The sequence below is a fragment of the Ascaphus truei genome, chromosome 5 (assembly GCF_040206685.1).
Source record: "Ascaphus truei isolate aAscTru1 chromosome 5, aAscTru1.hap1, whole genome shotgun sequence".
Taxonomy (NCBI): Eukaryota; Metazoa; Chordata; class Amphibia; order Anura; family Ascaphidae; genus Ascaphus; species Ascaphus truei.
The window spans coordinates 225,579,878-225,592,749 of record NC_134487.1 but is presented as its reverse complement, the minus strand read 5'-3'; the positions used below and the strand labels follow the sequence as shown (position 1 = coordinate 225,592,749).

At 46.9% G+C, this 12,872-nt stretch overlaps 1 protein-coding gene across 6 annotated transcripts in view; it reads right to left on the bottom strand.

The window, feature by feature from the left end:
* Positions 1–1,763, bottom strand: part of ANKHD1 (ankyrin repeat and KH domain containing 1) — a 302,432-nt gene extending 300,669 nt beyond the window's left edge. For 4 of the 6 annotated variants that reach the window (XM_075601697.1, XM_075601699.1, XM_075601700.1 and 1 more), the window contains exon 1: positions 1,309–1,762. In XM_075601697.1, the coding sequence (XP_075457812.1) occupies positions 1,309–1,563 (255 nt within the window). In that variant the 5' untranslated portion in view covers positions 1,564–1,762. Of the gene's footprint in view, positions 1–1,308 lie in introns of all 6 variants that reach the window. The other 2 variants (XM_075601701.1, XM_075601698.1) reach the window with 2 other exon arrangements.
* Between the last annotated feature and the right edge of the window lie 11,109 nt (positions 1,764–12,872).

The window sequence follows — 12,872 nt, the reverse complement described above, 5'->3', positions numbered from 1 at the left end:
GAGAAAGAGCGAAAGAAAGAGTCGCAAGAGAAAATAATTTACCAGTATGAAAGAAAAGGGAGTTTGATTTCTGAATAATGCTGCTAAAATGTTTAGTGACTAGCAAAGTTAAAATCTACCAAATTTAGTTTATCTACTGATCAAAGAAAGCAGTGAAATGCGGTTATGGTAGGTAGCCTTATTGCTCGGCAAAGGGCATCAACTGATATCAATTGTTAAACCGGTTACCGAAGTTTAGTGGATACATGCTCTCATTTTGATACAGTCTGATTACACACAAGTTGCAATATTAAAAATATGGGGGGGGGACCTTTTGAGATTTATAATTTATTTTCTCACAAAATATCCGAATATTACGACTACAAAAGAAGCAATTCGACTCAATTCTAATCAAATCTTAAACTGGTCAACAACAATTACTACCCTCTTATTTTTTTTGGTGTGTTTTTCTAGCAATTATACTTTTAAATATTGTCGCGACATCCAGGAAACTATGGCCGGTATTTTCTCTGCCAACACTCCCTGCTTGCCTCGTCCTCACCTTTTACTAGTTCTTTCCCTTATGTGGTGCAGTGACATCTTCAGGCAGACAGAATCACCCTTTTATCTTCCCCATGTTGATCTAACCCAAGCAGCAGAGACTTCTCACAGAGACTTTCTGCCACTTCCTGTCACTGTGAGGTAATGGCCCATTTAGGAGGGGCCTGCAGGAAATGAGGGACTGCCTTTCAAAAAGGTAAGGAAGCACTTCTTAAAGGGGATTGCATTTGACAGTGGCAAATCTAAAGCCAACTACTTACTACGCAGAACAGATGTAGCCTCAATTTCTAGAATAATAAATCACAAGAAATGTGTAATCATGAAATACTGAGACGCTGAAACGACTTGACAAGGTTTAAATATTACTGCCCTTACCGAACAGGGCGCATTCAGTAGCACTATTTTGTTTTTCCACTAAATGCAATGCACCACCCATTTAGACCCCCCACTACATTTTACGGAGCACAACTAAATTGCCACAGTTGGGTGTTACTGCGCAAAACCTGATCTACTGTACTTCGCCATCTGTGCTTGAACTGGGAGTTTCTAAAATAGGATTGGGCTGCAGGCCGGAGTGAGTGGGCCCAGGACTGTCATGAGACTGCCGAGATATGACAATCAACTGACGAAAAAGAAAAAAAAACCCGGTTACAAAAATAATAATAATAATAATCTGATAACACGGTGCTGGGTTAGTACTGAGCCTCAACCCCAATATATACACTTCACGTTTGATGCGCTTACAGAGACCGAGCTGCAATTACTTACTTCAGACACTTCGTCCTCGTCGCTACCAGAGCCAGTTCCGGAGGACAGCACAGCAGCAGCTGCCAATCTGAAATCAAGCCGATCGTTCCCCGCCACAGAGTCCCCGAAAAGACGAACCTTTTTCCCAGCGAGGCCTACTTCGGGCTCGGTGATTGCTCCCAGCTCCACAACCGGAGAGCGCGGAGTCACCGAATCAATCTCATCCTCGAAGCCGTCCGTCAGCATTTCCGTCCCGATCACAACATCACTCTGCATAGCTCTGTTAGACTAGTGGAACGCGATCTGGATGAAGTGCTCGGTGCTCAACTTTATTTCTCCACGGTGTCGACTTCAAAAAGTCACCCCAAAAAGACACATCTGAAGTGTTAAAAAAAAAAAAAAAGCAGACCAAACCGTTCCTTAGCCATTAACTTCTGGTAATCTAACATGGTGTCGCAACAGGCCCGCCTATATAAAGAGAACGCGTTCAGCTATTCGTCGCAGTAGAAGGAAGCGGAAAGCTGATTGGCCTGAAGCGCTGTCACTCGGGTGTTCGTCACGCGCCCTGTCAAGTTGCGTTTACTGAACACGCAGCTCGGGTCACCGCCCCTCTTCCTGAACGCCTGACAGTTGAATTGGTCAGTCGCGGTGTCAGTCACATGACGTCACAGTATTCGCCTGTGAACTGAGGATCCGTGGTCTGTTTCAACATTGTGCGCTCGCAAGAGTGCGACGGACACCGCGCGGCAGGCTCCAATGATATCGGCTATTACTTTTATACTGGCAATCACATGGTTAATAACATAACTCGGTCTCGTCCTGGCAGCCGTCAAGTGGCTCTGACTGATGATTGGTCTTCCCCCCTGCCAATTACATGACCTTTTCGGTGTTAGTTTTTTTTTTTTTTTTTTTAATATAAAGACGTAGTTCTGTCCACCCGTAATATTTATAAACCGTCTGAATAGAAATGTCACGTTGTCTTAAACCAGTACAGAAGCTTGGTAATTGATCCAGCTGCCCAACTATTCAGGGGCCGGAGCACTCGCTGCAAGCTGATTGGTCTGTCGTGCTGTCAGTTACAGAAGTTCCCACACCTTGTTCCTGTGATAGTCCCGCACCAGGTGGACCTGGGAACTTGGTTAGCTTCGTGTGACTATGGGGTTGTATTTCACCGTCTTTTTTTCCAACATACCAGTCCTGATTGTGTTTGATACCAAAATATGGCCAGGAGTGGTACAGGACCTGACTTAAATTGCAATTTTACATTGTCAACAAAGCTATTCTAACCATATTTTAGGAATCGATTTACAATATCTATGCATATAATGTGAGGGAAACAAACTAAAATAAATATTTTTTTCCCCATGCCCTCTACCATCGCATTTTGATCACTGCATATGAGCAAAGGCATATATAGATACTCAGGTTAACCTAGTCCAGAGATGCATGCCTTTTTAAGGCCAAAACACATAAAACAATAAGATAATAATTTGCGTGCCCAAAACTTTTATTGTATTTTACATACATAAAATGAACATAATATAAATTGCAATATTTGTTCCGATTTTATTTGGCTCCTGCTTTGTGTGACATTTGCGGCTGATTCTGTGATCATTTTTTAATACTGTATTAGGTTGATAATTAGTCCTCTTCAAAGTAACACAAACAGCACTGCTTTCATCTGTAAGTCTACTCCTTAAATCAGACTTTACATGATTCATGGTAGAAACAAACTTTCACAGGTTCACAGTAGATTTTTTTAAAAATGGATAAAATTGACACCTCAAATTTTTTCAATGTTAGAAACGTTACTGGCAAACTGTTCAAAGCTCTAGTCACCTCATCCTCAACCTTTACATTTGATGAAGGTATGGCCAATCGTTGACGTTCCATTTCTTCAATATTCTTCATCAATTCAACAAACGTTTCCTTCCAAATCAAAGTAGTCTGAAATTTGATTAATTCCATTTCAAAATAACTTCTTTCAATCCAAGCAAACATATCAAGTTGTTTGTTTTCCAGCAGTACAGCTTTAGGATATTTGAGAAATGTTACTATATCTTCGAGTTACCTAACGTCCAAAAATCTCGATGAAAAAGTTGCCCTTTCCAAATCATCAAGAAGATTTTTCAGTTGAGAGAAATACTTCAAAGTACGGCTGTTCAAATTACATTGATACATTTTTATCTTTTTTTCAAAGGACATGATATTATTTATCATTATGTCAATTGTTTTTCCCAAACCTTGCAGTTTAACATATAAATCATTCAAGTGAGTACAGGAATCAGCAAAAAAAACATTAAACTTGTAAGTCATTGCGTATCATTTAACTCCAGGTAGGATTTATTTTTTCTTCACTAAACTTATTTAATTCAGACATTCGACAAATCTCTCTAGGTCACTGCCACGACTTAGCCAACGGACATTGTTGTACATTAACAAACCACTGTACACCGTACTTCAGTCAGAAGTGACTGAAACTGCCTTTTATTTAATGTGTGAGAAGCTATGAAGTTTACTATCTTAGTTACAACTTTCATTACATCTTCAAGAAGTAACTGGGTAACACAAGGGGAAGAGACAGGCCAGTTTTGAGCTGACCCATCCCAATAGATTTGCCAGATTAAGTGAAGATATTGGAGGGGTAAGGGCAGGAAATACGCGGCTGGGGGAGACTGATTCTTCTAGCAGCCAGCGGAATTGTTCCTCCAGCACAGAGGGGACTCGGGATACTCGGAGACCAAGAAAGTTTGTGCTGGTAGGGAACTCCATTATTAGGAAGTTAGATTGCCATGACCGCATGAACCGAATAGTTTGTTGTCTCCCGGGGGCTTGAGTTCGGCACATTGCGGATCAGGTAGACAGATTATTGGGAGGGGCTAGTACTGACTCTGCGGTACACGTTGGCACCTAGGACAAAGTTAGAGAAAGATGGAGGGTCCTAAAAAAATATTTCAGGGATCTAGGCCGCAAGCTTCAGACAAGGACCTCCAAGGTAGTATTTTCTGAAATATTACCAGTGTCATGCGCTACCCCAGGGAGACAGTCGGAGCTGTGGGAGGTTAATGCATGGCTAAGAAAGTGGTGTGGGAAGGATGTTTTTTTTTTTTTTAGAGCACTGGGATACATTTTCTGAGAGATTCAATCTTTATGGTAGGGTTGGATTGCACCTCAATGAAGAGCCAGGACAAGCCGACATGGCTTGGACATTTAAACTTGCAGGAGATACCGTCACCCCATAACAGGGCTTTTATCTTCGGAAGCAGGGGGTCCCCAGGGCTGAGATTAATGAGGTTCAACTTCGGAGACCCCCTGTTTCAATATTATGTAATTAAATAATAAAAGTAGCTCCATTACCTTAGTAGCCAACCACTAAGGTAATGAAGGGGTACCTGCAACCTAAAAAACCTGGTGTCGTGATAGCGGCTGCGAGGCTTGTAATAAAGGGGTCACACCCAGCTGGTAGTCCCTGCAATCATGTGGGACACGAGGGGTTAATGGGATCTGTGTATATGTTGATCTGCATTCCCCTGCTTCAGCAGAATTGTCCCAGGTCTTAGATGTATTTCCCCAGCAGTACTGTGTGTTAGTGTATATATCCTGTTACCATGATCAGGATATGAGGGGTTAATGGGATCTGTGTATATGTTGATCTGCATCCCCCTCACCCATCTGTTTTGTTCCAGAATATGGCTGCAAACTCGGCAGTCTTTGTGGTAATTACTATGTATGTATAAATCCTGTCTTAGAGGTTCAAAAACCTTCAGCCCCATTGAAAGTAATGGTGCTATGTATTAACCTGGAGAGAGGGGGAGAATTGTATTGTATCCCTGACAATGGATAAAGTGTAAAATTATAACTTTGGCTGTATGCATGCTGGAAAGGTGATATTTGGACAAAAGTTAAATCCCACCTTTAGCAGGCGGCCCAGGGATTGTTAACCCCTTCATACTAATCGAAAGTATGATTTAACCATGTAATAGTTTATGCTATATTTTTATTCAGAAAGGCAGTGCCTTCAGAACATGAGTTTTCTGATGTGTTAATGAGGCAATCAAGACGAGTCATTGTGGAGATAGGGGTTAACCGTGTATTTGTTATAATGTAAACCCCATAGAATCATATCTCCGTATGTGTTTATGCTAGAAAGGTGAAATTTGGATATGTTTTACTATGCCAAGAACACGTCGCATACATATTGTCAATCTGATTTACTACCTGGGAAATATAGTTTATGAGTTATCTCTGTTTCTCCTATAAGTTTGGACATAGGACAAAAGCTTGCCAGATGGCAGCTTTGATATTGTAAGGGATCGGGGGACACGCTACCTACGGCGGTCACCGCTGCTCCGGCTCCCTGCATCACCGCACACGCCGTGCGCCCTCCCCGCTGGCTCCTTACCTGCTCCGGTCGGGCGCCGCTCCTCTCCCCTGCGGCTCACGCTGTCTCCACCCGCACGCTGCCGGGGCGCGCGAGGGAGCCTTACAGGGCGCGCGCACCCGATCCTCTTGGCCGGCCTCCCACCCGCCTGGCTCCTCCCACCTGCCACAGGACACCAGGGCAATCTCCACCACTCACGTGGCTGGCTCCCCCTCAAGGCACCTGAGCCTATCCCTGGGCCTGCTCAGGCACACCCCCGCTCCACTTCCTTACAACACACATCACTGCGAAATGCTCAAAGAACTAGATTGGTCAACACTAGAGTCTAGGCGCAAAGTTCACCTTTCCTGTCTTGCCTTTAAATTCTTCATGGGCAAGCTACCCAGCTACCTGAACAAGCTCCTCACCCCTACCACCTGCAGCACTTATCACCTGAGATCAGACTCCAAAAGACTATTCATGGTCCCAAGGCTCAACAAAGTATCCGTACGTTCCTCCTCCTTCCGTGCACCCCAAAACTGGAACAACCTACCAGAGACTCTCACATCCACCACCAGTTTAAGTTCTTTCAAATCTAAGGCTGTCTCACATTTTAACCTGGTCTGTAACTGTTTCATACGCTCATAATATATCTTTTCTTTAACTGTGCATGCAATGTCTTGTATATAATGTATACGGTGTTCATTTATGTAACTGTACTTGTAACCGTGTACTATTTGTTTTACTCGGTGCCCAGGACATACTTGAAAACGAGAGGTAACTCTCAATGTATTACTTCCTGGTAAAATATTTTATAAATAAATAAATTGGTCCACCCAGGTATATTACCCCAGTCTGCCCTCTCCTTCCTCGCTCTGCATAGTTTCTTGTGGCTCTTGCTGTACGGAGTTCAATGCCTGGCTCTCTTGTGTGTTTCAGCTCCGGCTCCAGTTCCCTACCCTCGTATGCTACCTTTGGACTTGATCTCGGCTTCCGTTTGACTTCGTGTACCTCTCTACCCCCTGGACCCGGCTTTGGACTCTACTACGCTCTTCTCTCCTGTTCTCGACCTACGGCTTCTGGATCTCCCTACTCGATCTTCTGGCGCCCCAGACTCGGCAAGTATCTGGCTAACCCTCTCTCACCAGACCCGGCAACGCACCCTACCACACTCCGGGCACGCCCTCACTGCTGTGGGTGCTTGTTATACCCTTACCCACCTCAGTGCTGGGGACTGGCCAGGTCTGCGGGCAGTACAGCGTTACATTATGCAGAGCCCACCAAATGCACACCCCCCTGAGGTGGGCCAAGGTGTGACCATGGACCACTGGCAATTCCTGAGCGACCAAGTAACCTCAGTGGCACAGCAGCTTTCTAACCTCTCTGTAGAGGGAGAGGGGAATTGGCCCAGTATTAAAGGGGTTGCACCCCATATGGCCACCCCCTGAGCACCAGGGAGGCAAGGGGTTAACTGGACTGCGGTCCAGGAATGTGTTTTTACCTTGCTGCAATATCCAAATATGCATTCACCTGTAATATTGTATTGTCACCATTCCAGTGTCCGCACCAACACTCACACTGGGATCCGTTAGGGAGGAGAAGGGTTAATAATTAGGAAGTGACTATAGCCCTTTGTTCCATGTTCCCGCCTTTTCGGGCTCCATTTTGCAGCTTTCCATAGGTTGCCATTGCAGCTCCATGCATTCCAATGGCGGATCCGGCGGTTTGGGCCCGTTTCCATAGAAGACCAGCAGATGGCGCCCGAGAGGAGGAGCGCCGGTTCCCCATTGTAAGTCAATGGAGCCATTCATTTCAATGGGGATTCCTCGACGCCGACCTCCAGGAACGGGTTGGCAGCCATCCAGACCGCAAGAGCGGAAACATCTGAAAGAGAGCTTTGATCGCACTGAATTCAAGTTCAATCACAATTGGCGTGGGAAACTTAGGTTCTAGGGCACCCAGAAATAAAATTCTTTTTGCCCCTAGATCCTCGGAACCCCCACACTCGACCACCACCGGGTCCGAGGATTAAGGACCCCCGTAAAGGGGCGCGCACGCCACGAGGGTCACGCCATTGACTCCAATGGCGGAGGAAAGAGCAGCGCGTAAAAACGACTAAGTCCGAATGAGCAGAAACCCAGAGCCCATAACTCCGGTTCTGTCCAACCCAGAGGGCTGAGATTTGGCCACCATGTAGTCCTAGTTCCGGCAGGATTGCATGGCAAATACCGACCCTCTCGGGGCAACAGAACAGAGTCAGGGTAATTGCAAAGTTTGGGTTTCTGCCATTGAATTGCATGGCGGAAAAAAAGCCTCGTTCAAAAAGGGTTTTTAAACTGTGTTTTTGTATCTCCGGTTCGGTAGGTCGCAGCGAGCTGAAACTTGGCCACCATGGAGAGTCACCTCCGGCTTGAGGGTCTGGCAAGTTTCAGCCCACTCGGCCCAGCCGAACGGATTATTTTAATATACATTGATATTAGAAAATATATTGTATTTCGAAGCGGGGATAAAAGCCCGCGAAGGTTTCTGACTCTGTGAAATGTAAATGCTCAGGTGGCGACCCATTGTCTAAAACAGACCCTCTGATCAAAGGCTCAGCCACTCTGGCTGTATACATTAGGGCGGAGAAACGCAGGGCTTGAGTGGTCTGTAAGTGTTGTAATTCACACTTACAGACAAAGGGTTTCCTGACCAGATGCAGGTCTGGTAGACATGTAGGCGCCCTGACTTTTGTGTGGGGCTAAAGAAATGAGACCCCCAGGGCCAGAAGTACGCATGTGCCAACTAGCTGGGGGGCATGATCTATCAATGTTCCCACGTTAGAGATTGGGTGCAGTTAATTGTTCTCCAATAATCTGCACTCAATGATAAGGTATAGGGCTGGAATTACATATAAACCAGTGTCAGTCCTATGCTCAGAGTCTTCAATTTTACTATCTACTTGATGCCTGATTGCTGGGTGAATTGCTAATCCTGTATCCTGATTATTTCACCATCCCAATTCCTAAGTAAGTGTTATTTCTTTTGGAGAAACGAGAAAAAGCACCCGATCCATGTGTAAAATCTGGTAACAAAATTTTAATAAAAAATCACAAGACAAATGCACACTCACAATTTGTCAATGCAAAATAAGCATTGTATGGGTAAACCCATGCGCCAACAAGTATCTGCTCGCCGAATGTTTACTTCAGTACATCAGACCTCACTGCTACCGGTGCAACACAGTCAGATGTCCCTCCGGAAATTCAGGTATACAGTCTGTTGTTCCAGCATTAGATGCTGTGTGTGGCTCAGAGAACGTCCTCCCTCTCCTGGCAGCAGACGCACGAGCTATTCCACCAAACGTAGCTCCTTGAAACCTAGGGCACGTGGTTTCAAGGAGCTACGTTTGGTGGAATAGCTTGTGCGTCTGCTGCCAGGAGAGGAAGAACGTTCCCTGAGCCACACACAGCATCTAATGCTGGAACAACAGACTGTATACCTGAATTTCCGGAGGGACATCTGACTGTGTTGCACCGGTAGCAGTGAGGTCTGATGTACTGAAGAAAACATTCGGCGAGCAGCTACTTGTTGGCGCATGGGTTTACCCATACAATGCTTATTTTGCATTGACAAATTGTGAGTGTGCATTTGTCTTTTGATTTTTTATTAAAATTTTGTTACCAGATTTTACACATGGATCGGGCGCTTTTTCTCTTGTTTCTCAATAGAATTTGCTGGGAGGTTGCTGACCCCAAAGAAGAAGCTGCCCAGACGTTGTAATCTCCATACAAAATCATCAATTTTTTTGTGGAAAACACATAATTTTTTTTTAGTTTTTTTAGTCAATTTTGTATACGGTTTTTTGATTTTTGATTTTTTATATTTTATTTTTTAACATTTTCATTTTTTGGTTAATACATTTCACCTAATTATATTATATTTTTATAATCATATTTTTTAGTGCTTTTTGCAATAATAGTTCATCATTCATCATTTTGTATTCAATATATATTTTTTTAACACAGTACAAATATACATATACAATTTGTACATTTTTTATATTTTACACACACTCACCATCATTACGTATGACCACCATCTGAGTTCCTATATATATTTTATAACAATACATCTTTACAATTGTTTTATACGGGTCATCTGTGCTAACATTTGTTGCGGTCTGTTTGTTGTCGGGAGTTTACTGTGGGACTAGTGCACAGCCAGGCGCTGTTGAATCTTTCAATTAAGTGTTATTTCTTGTCTGTTATGTGTACCACCTGCTGTGTTCACCTATCTAAGGAATAAATTCTCTTTATTATATCTAAGTCGTGTTCAGTTCAACCCAGTTATTTGGTGTATATTATATCCTATCACAAGTTACTATGACAGGCATATAATAAACTGGTGGCAGCGGTGGGATTGAATTGAACCTGTATTACAGTTTACTGCGGGACTCTGTAATACAGTTGGAACTCGGGGGAATTGCGAGTTCCTAAGACTAAAGATATTGAACACGGGTGTACAACATATAACACGAGTTATAACACCACCTCACTGTTCAGACCGAACACCTACCAGCCTTGAACCATGAGCGTGGGTGCCGGCTCATCTAATATCCGGGCTCAGCTACGGGAAAAGTGCCGAGAATACGGACTGACCACGGAGGACCAAGATGTCGAGCAGATGGAAGAGGCGATCAGAGACCACGAAGCCTGGCTTGCAGAGCCCCCAATTACAGCTCAGCTCGCCGTCGTGCACCCGCCCGGAGAACAGGGAATGGACCCAGCTCCGGGGCGGCAGAATCCCGGGGAGGGAGCAGGAGCACCTCCCGGGAGCAGTGCAGCAAGAGGGGTATTGGTCGCTGCGGCTACTAGTCTGTTCACCCCTGAAATGCTGGCACTGATCACCGCGTGGGGTGACAGAGGGACGCCGGAGAAGCGGCTGCAGTTCATCACAATGGCGGTGAACCGGCCCGTTTATCGCCCCCCTGTCCACCAAGACCGAGATACGCCCAAGCTGGACCATCACAGTCTCGCCAAGTTTGTGGAAGGTACCGACCAGATTGACAGTTTCCTAAAGAACTTTGAAACACAGTGCCGGCGATACAAAGTGCTTCCCCAGCACCGGGTCATGCGATTGGACCCCTTGCTGTCCGGTCTGGCTAAGCAGACCATGATGGCGCTTCCAGAGCAATATGCTGATGACCAGTGATCGACAAATCACCAAAAAATCTACTCGCCGAACAAAAAAATCTACTCGCCAGCTAGTACCACACGTGTGCTGCTTGGGCCAATAGAAGCTCGCCACAATGTTAAATCCACTCGCCCGGGGCGTGCAAATGTTTAGGTTTGTTGAACACTGCTGATGACTATGATCATTTAAAAGAGCTATTGTTATTTCAATATGGTCTCACCCCTGAAGCCTACCGGCGCAAATTCCGGCTGGATGAAAGACAGCCCCTGGAGTCTTACGTGACTTACGTTACCCGCATAGCATTGTACGGGACCCGATGGGTGGAGGGCTATGGGGTAAAGACTTACCAGGAGCAGCTCATGCAGCAGTGTCCTCTGACGGTGAGGGCTTGGGTGTACGATAAAAAGCCCAAGACTTACCAGGAGGCAGCGAGGCTCACAGATGTTTGTGTCTCCAGCCGAGCGCTGATGCCCGCCAAGGCAGCAGCCAAAGCGGCGGCGGCCCCAGCCAAGAAGACGGGCAGTACTCCCCAATGGACTCAGAGGCCACCTGCGGGCAGCAGTCCACCGAAGTTGGGAGAGCTCCGGCACGAGCGCCGGTGCTACAACTGCAACCGCACCGGCCACATCCGACCAGATTGCCCGGAACCCATGCGTTCCGGCGGACCCCATCAGGGGCAACGCACCCCAGCTGCAAAGCCGGTAGCCCGCGTGTGGGTGGCTTCCAACAACGATTCCGGACCAGTCATGGAAACAACTCCCAGCGAGGCGTCCCATGCAACGCCTGTCCCGGTCTCTTCAGTGCCTACAGCCAGGAGCGGAGGACATCCCAGCACAGCACTACAGCAGACGGATTGCCGGAGCAGACACCTCACCCCGGTCACAGTCAGTGACCGGCAAGCAATCGGCTTGCTGGATTCAGGTGCTCCAGTAACCCTGGTATGACCTGATATGGTACGACCAGAGGAATTGCTCCCGGAACCCGGGATGCAGATCACAGTGGCCAACGGAGAGCCACGGTTTCTCCAGATTGCCTGAATCTTTTTGGATTGGGGGGAGGGACAGGGTGTGCGGGAGGTGGGGGTTTTACCCGGTTTGGATGCAGAGGTTCTCCTTGGCAACGATGTGGGACCGATGACCTGCACCTATGATCGGGTACCAAGACCCGCTGCTGTAGCGGCAGTCACCCGGAGCCAGACAGTGGCGATGGGACCGGCTCCAGTCCCCCTGCATTTGGGACCAACGATAGCGGAGGGCGCTGAGGAGCCCGGGGAGGTAAGCCAGGCGGAGTTGCAACCACAGACTGACTTACTGTTCCCCCTCACTGTACCCCATTCCCCCGACATAGATTTAACGGGGGTGGCCAGAATTAGGAGCCCAGTTTAGGGAGGCAGTGAAGACAGACCCCAGCCTGGCCGGCATGAGACTACGGGCGTCCGAGTCTCAGGCAGGGGAGGGCACTGAGCACTGCCTATGGCACCAGGGACTCCTGTACAGAGAAGCGGGGATCCCGGGGATAGAGGAGGGGTTGACCGGTAAGCGACAGCTAGTAGTGCCCCAGGGGTATCGACAGCAACTGTTATGGGTAGCTCACGCTATTCCGCTAGCGGGACATCAGGGGGTCAACAGAACGCGAGCCCGGCTCTTGCAGCGTTACTACTGGCTGGGGGCATCCCGGGATGTGGGCATTTTTTGCCGCTCCTGTGATGCCTGCCAGCGGGTAGGTAAGCCGGGCGACCGTGTGAAGGCACCCCTGAACCCTACCGGTAATAGGGGAACCCTTCCAGAAGGTAGCGATGGACCTTGTAGGACCCCTTATGATTCCTAGCAGGTCAGGGAAGCGCTACAGCCTCACGGTGGTGGATTTTGCCACCCGGTACCCTGAGGCAATAGCACTTGGCACCATAGATGCCAAGACAGTAGCGGCAGCGTTGCTGAACATTTTTGCTAGGGTAGGTTTCCCTAGTGAGATCCTAACCGATCAAGGGTTGCAGTTAATGAGTGAACTGTTACAGTGTCTCTGGGATGCATGCGGTGTACAGTACCGGCGC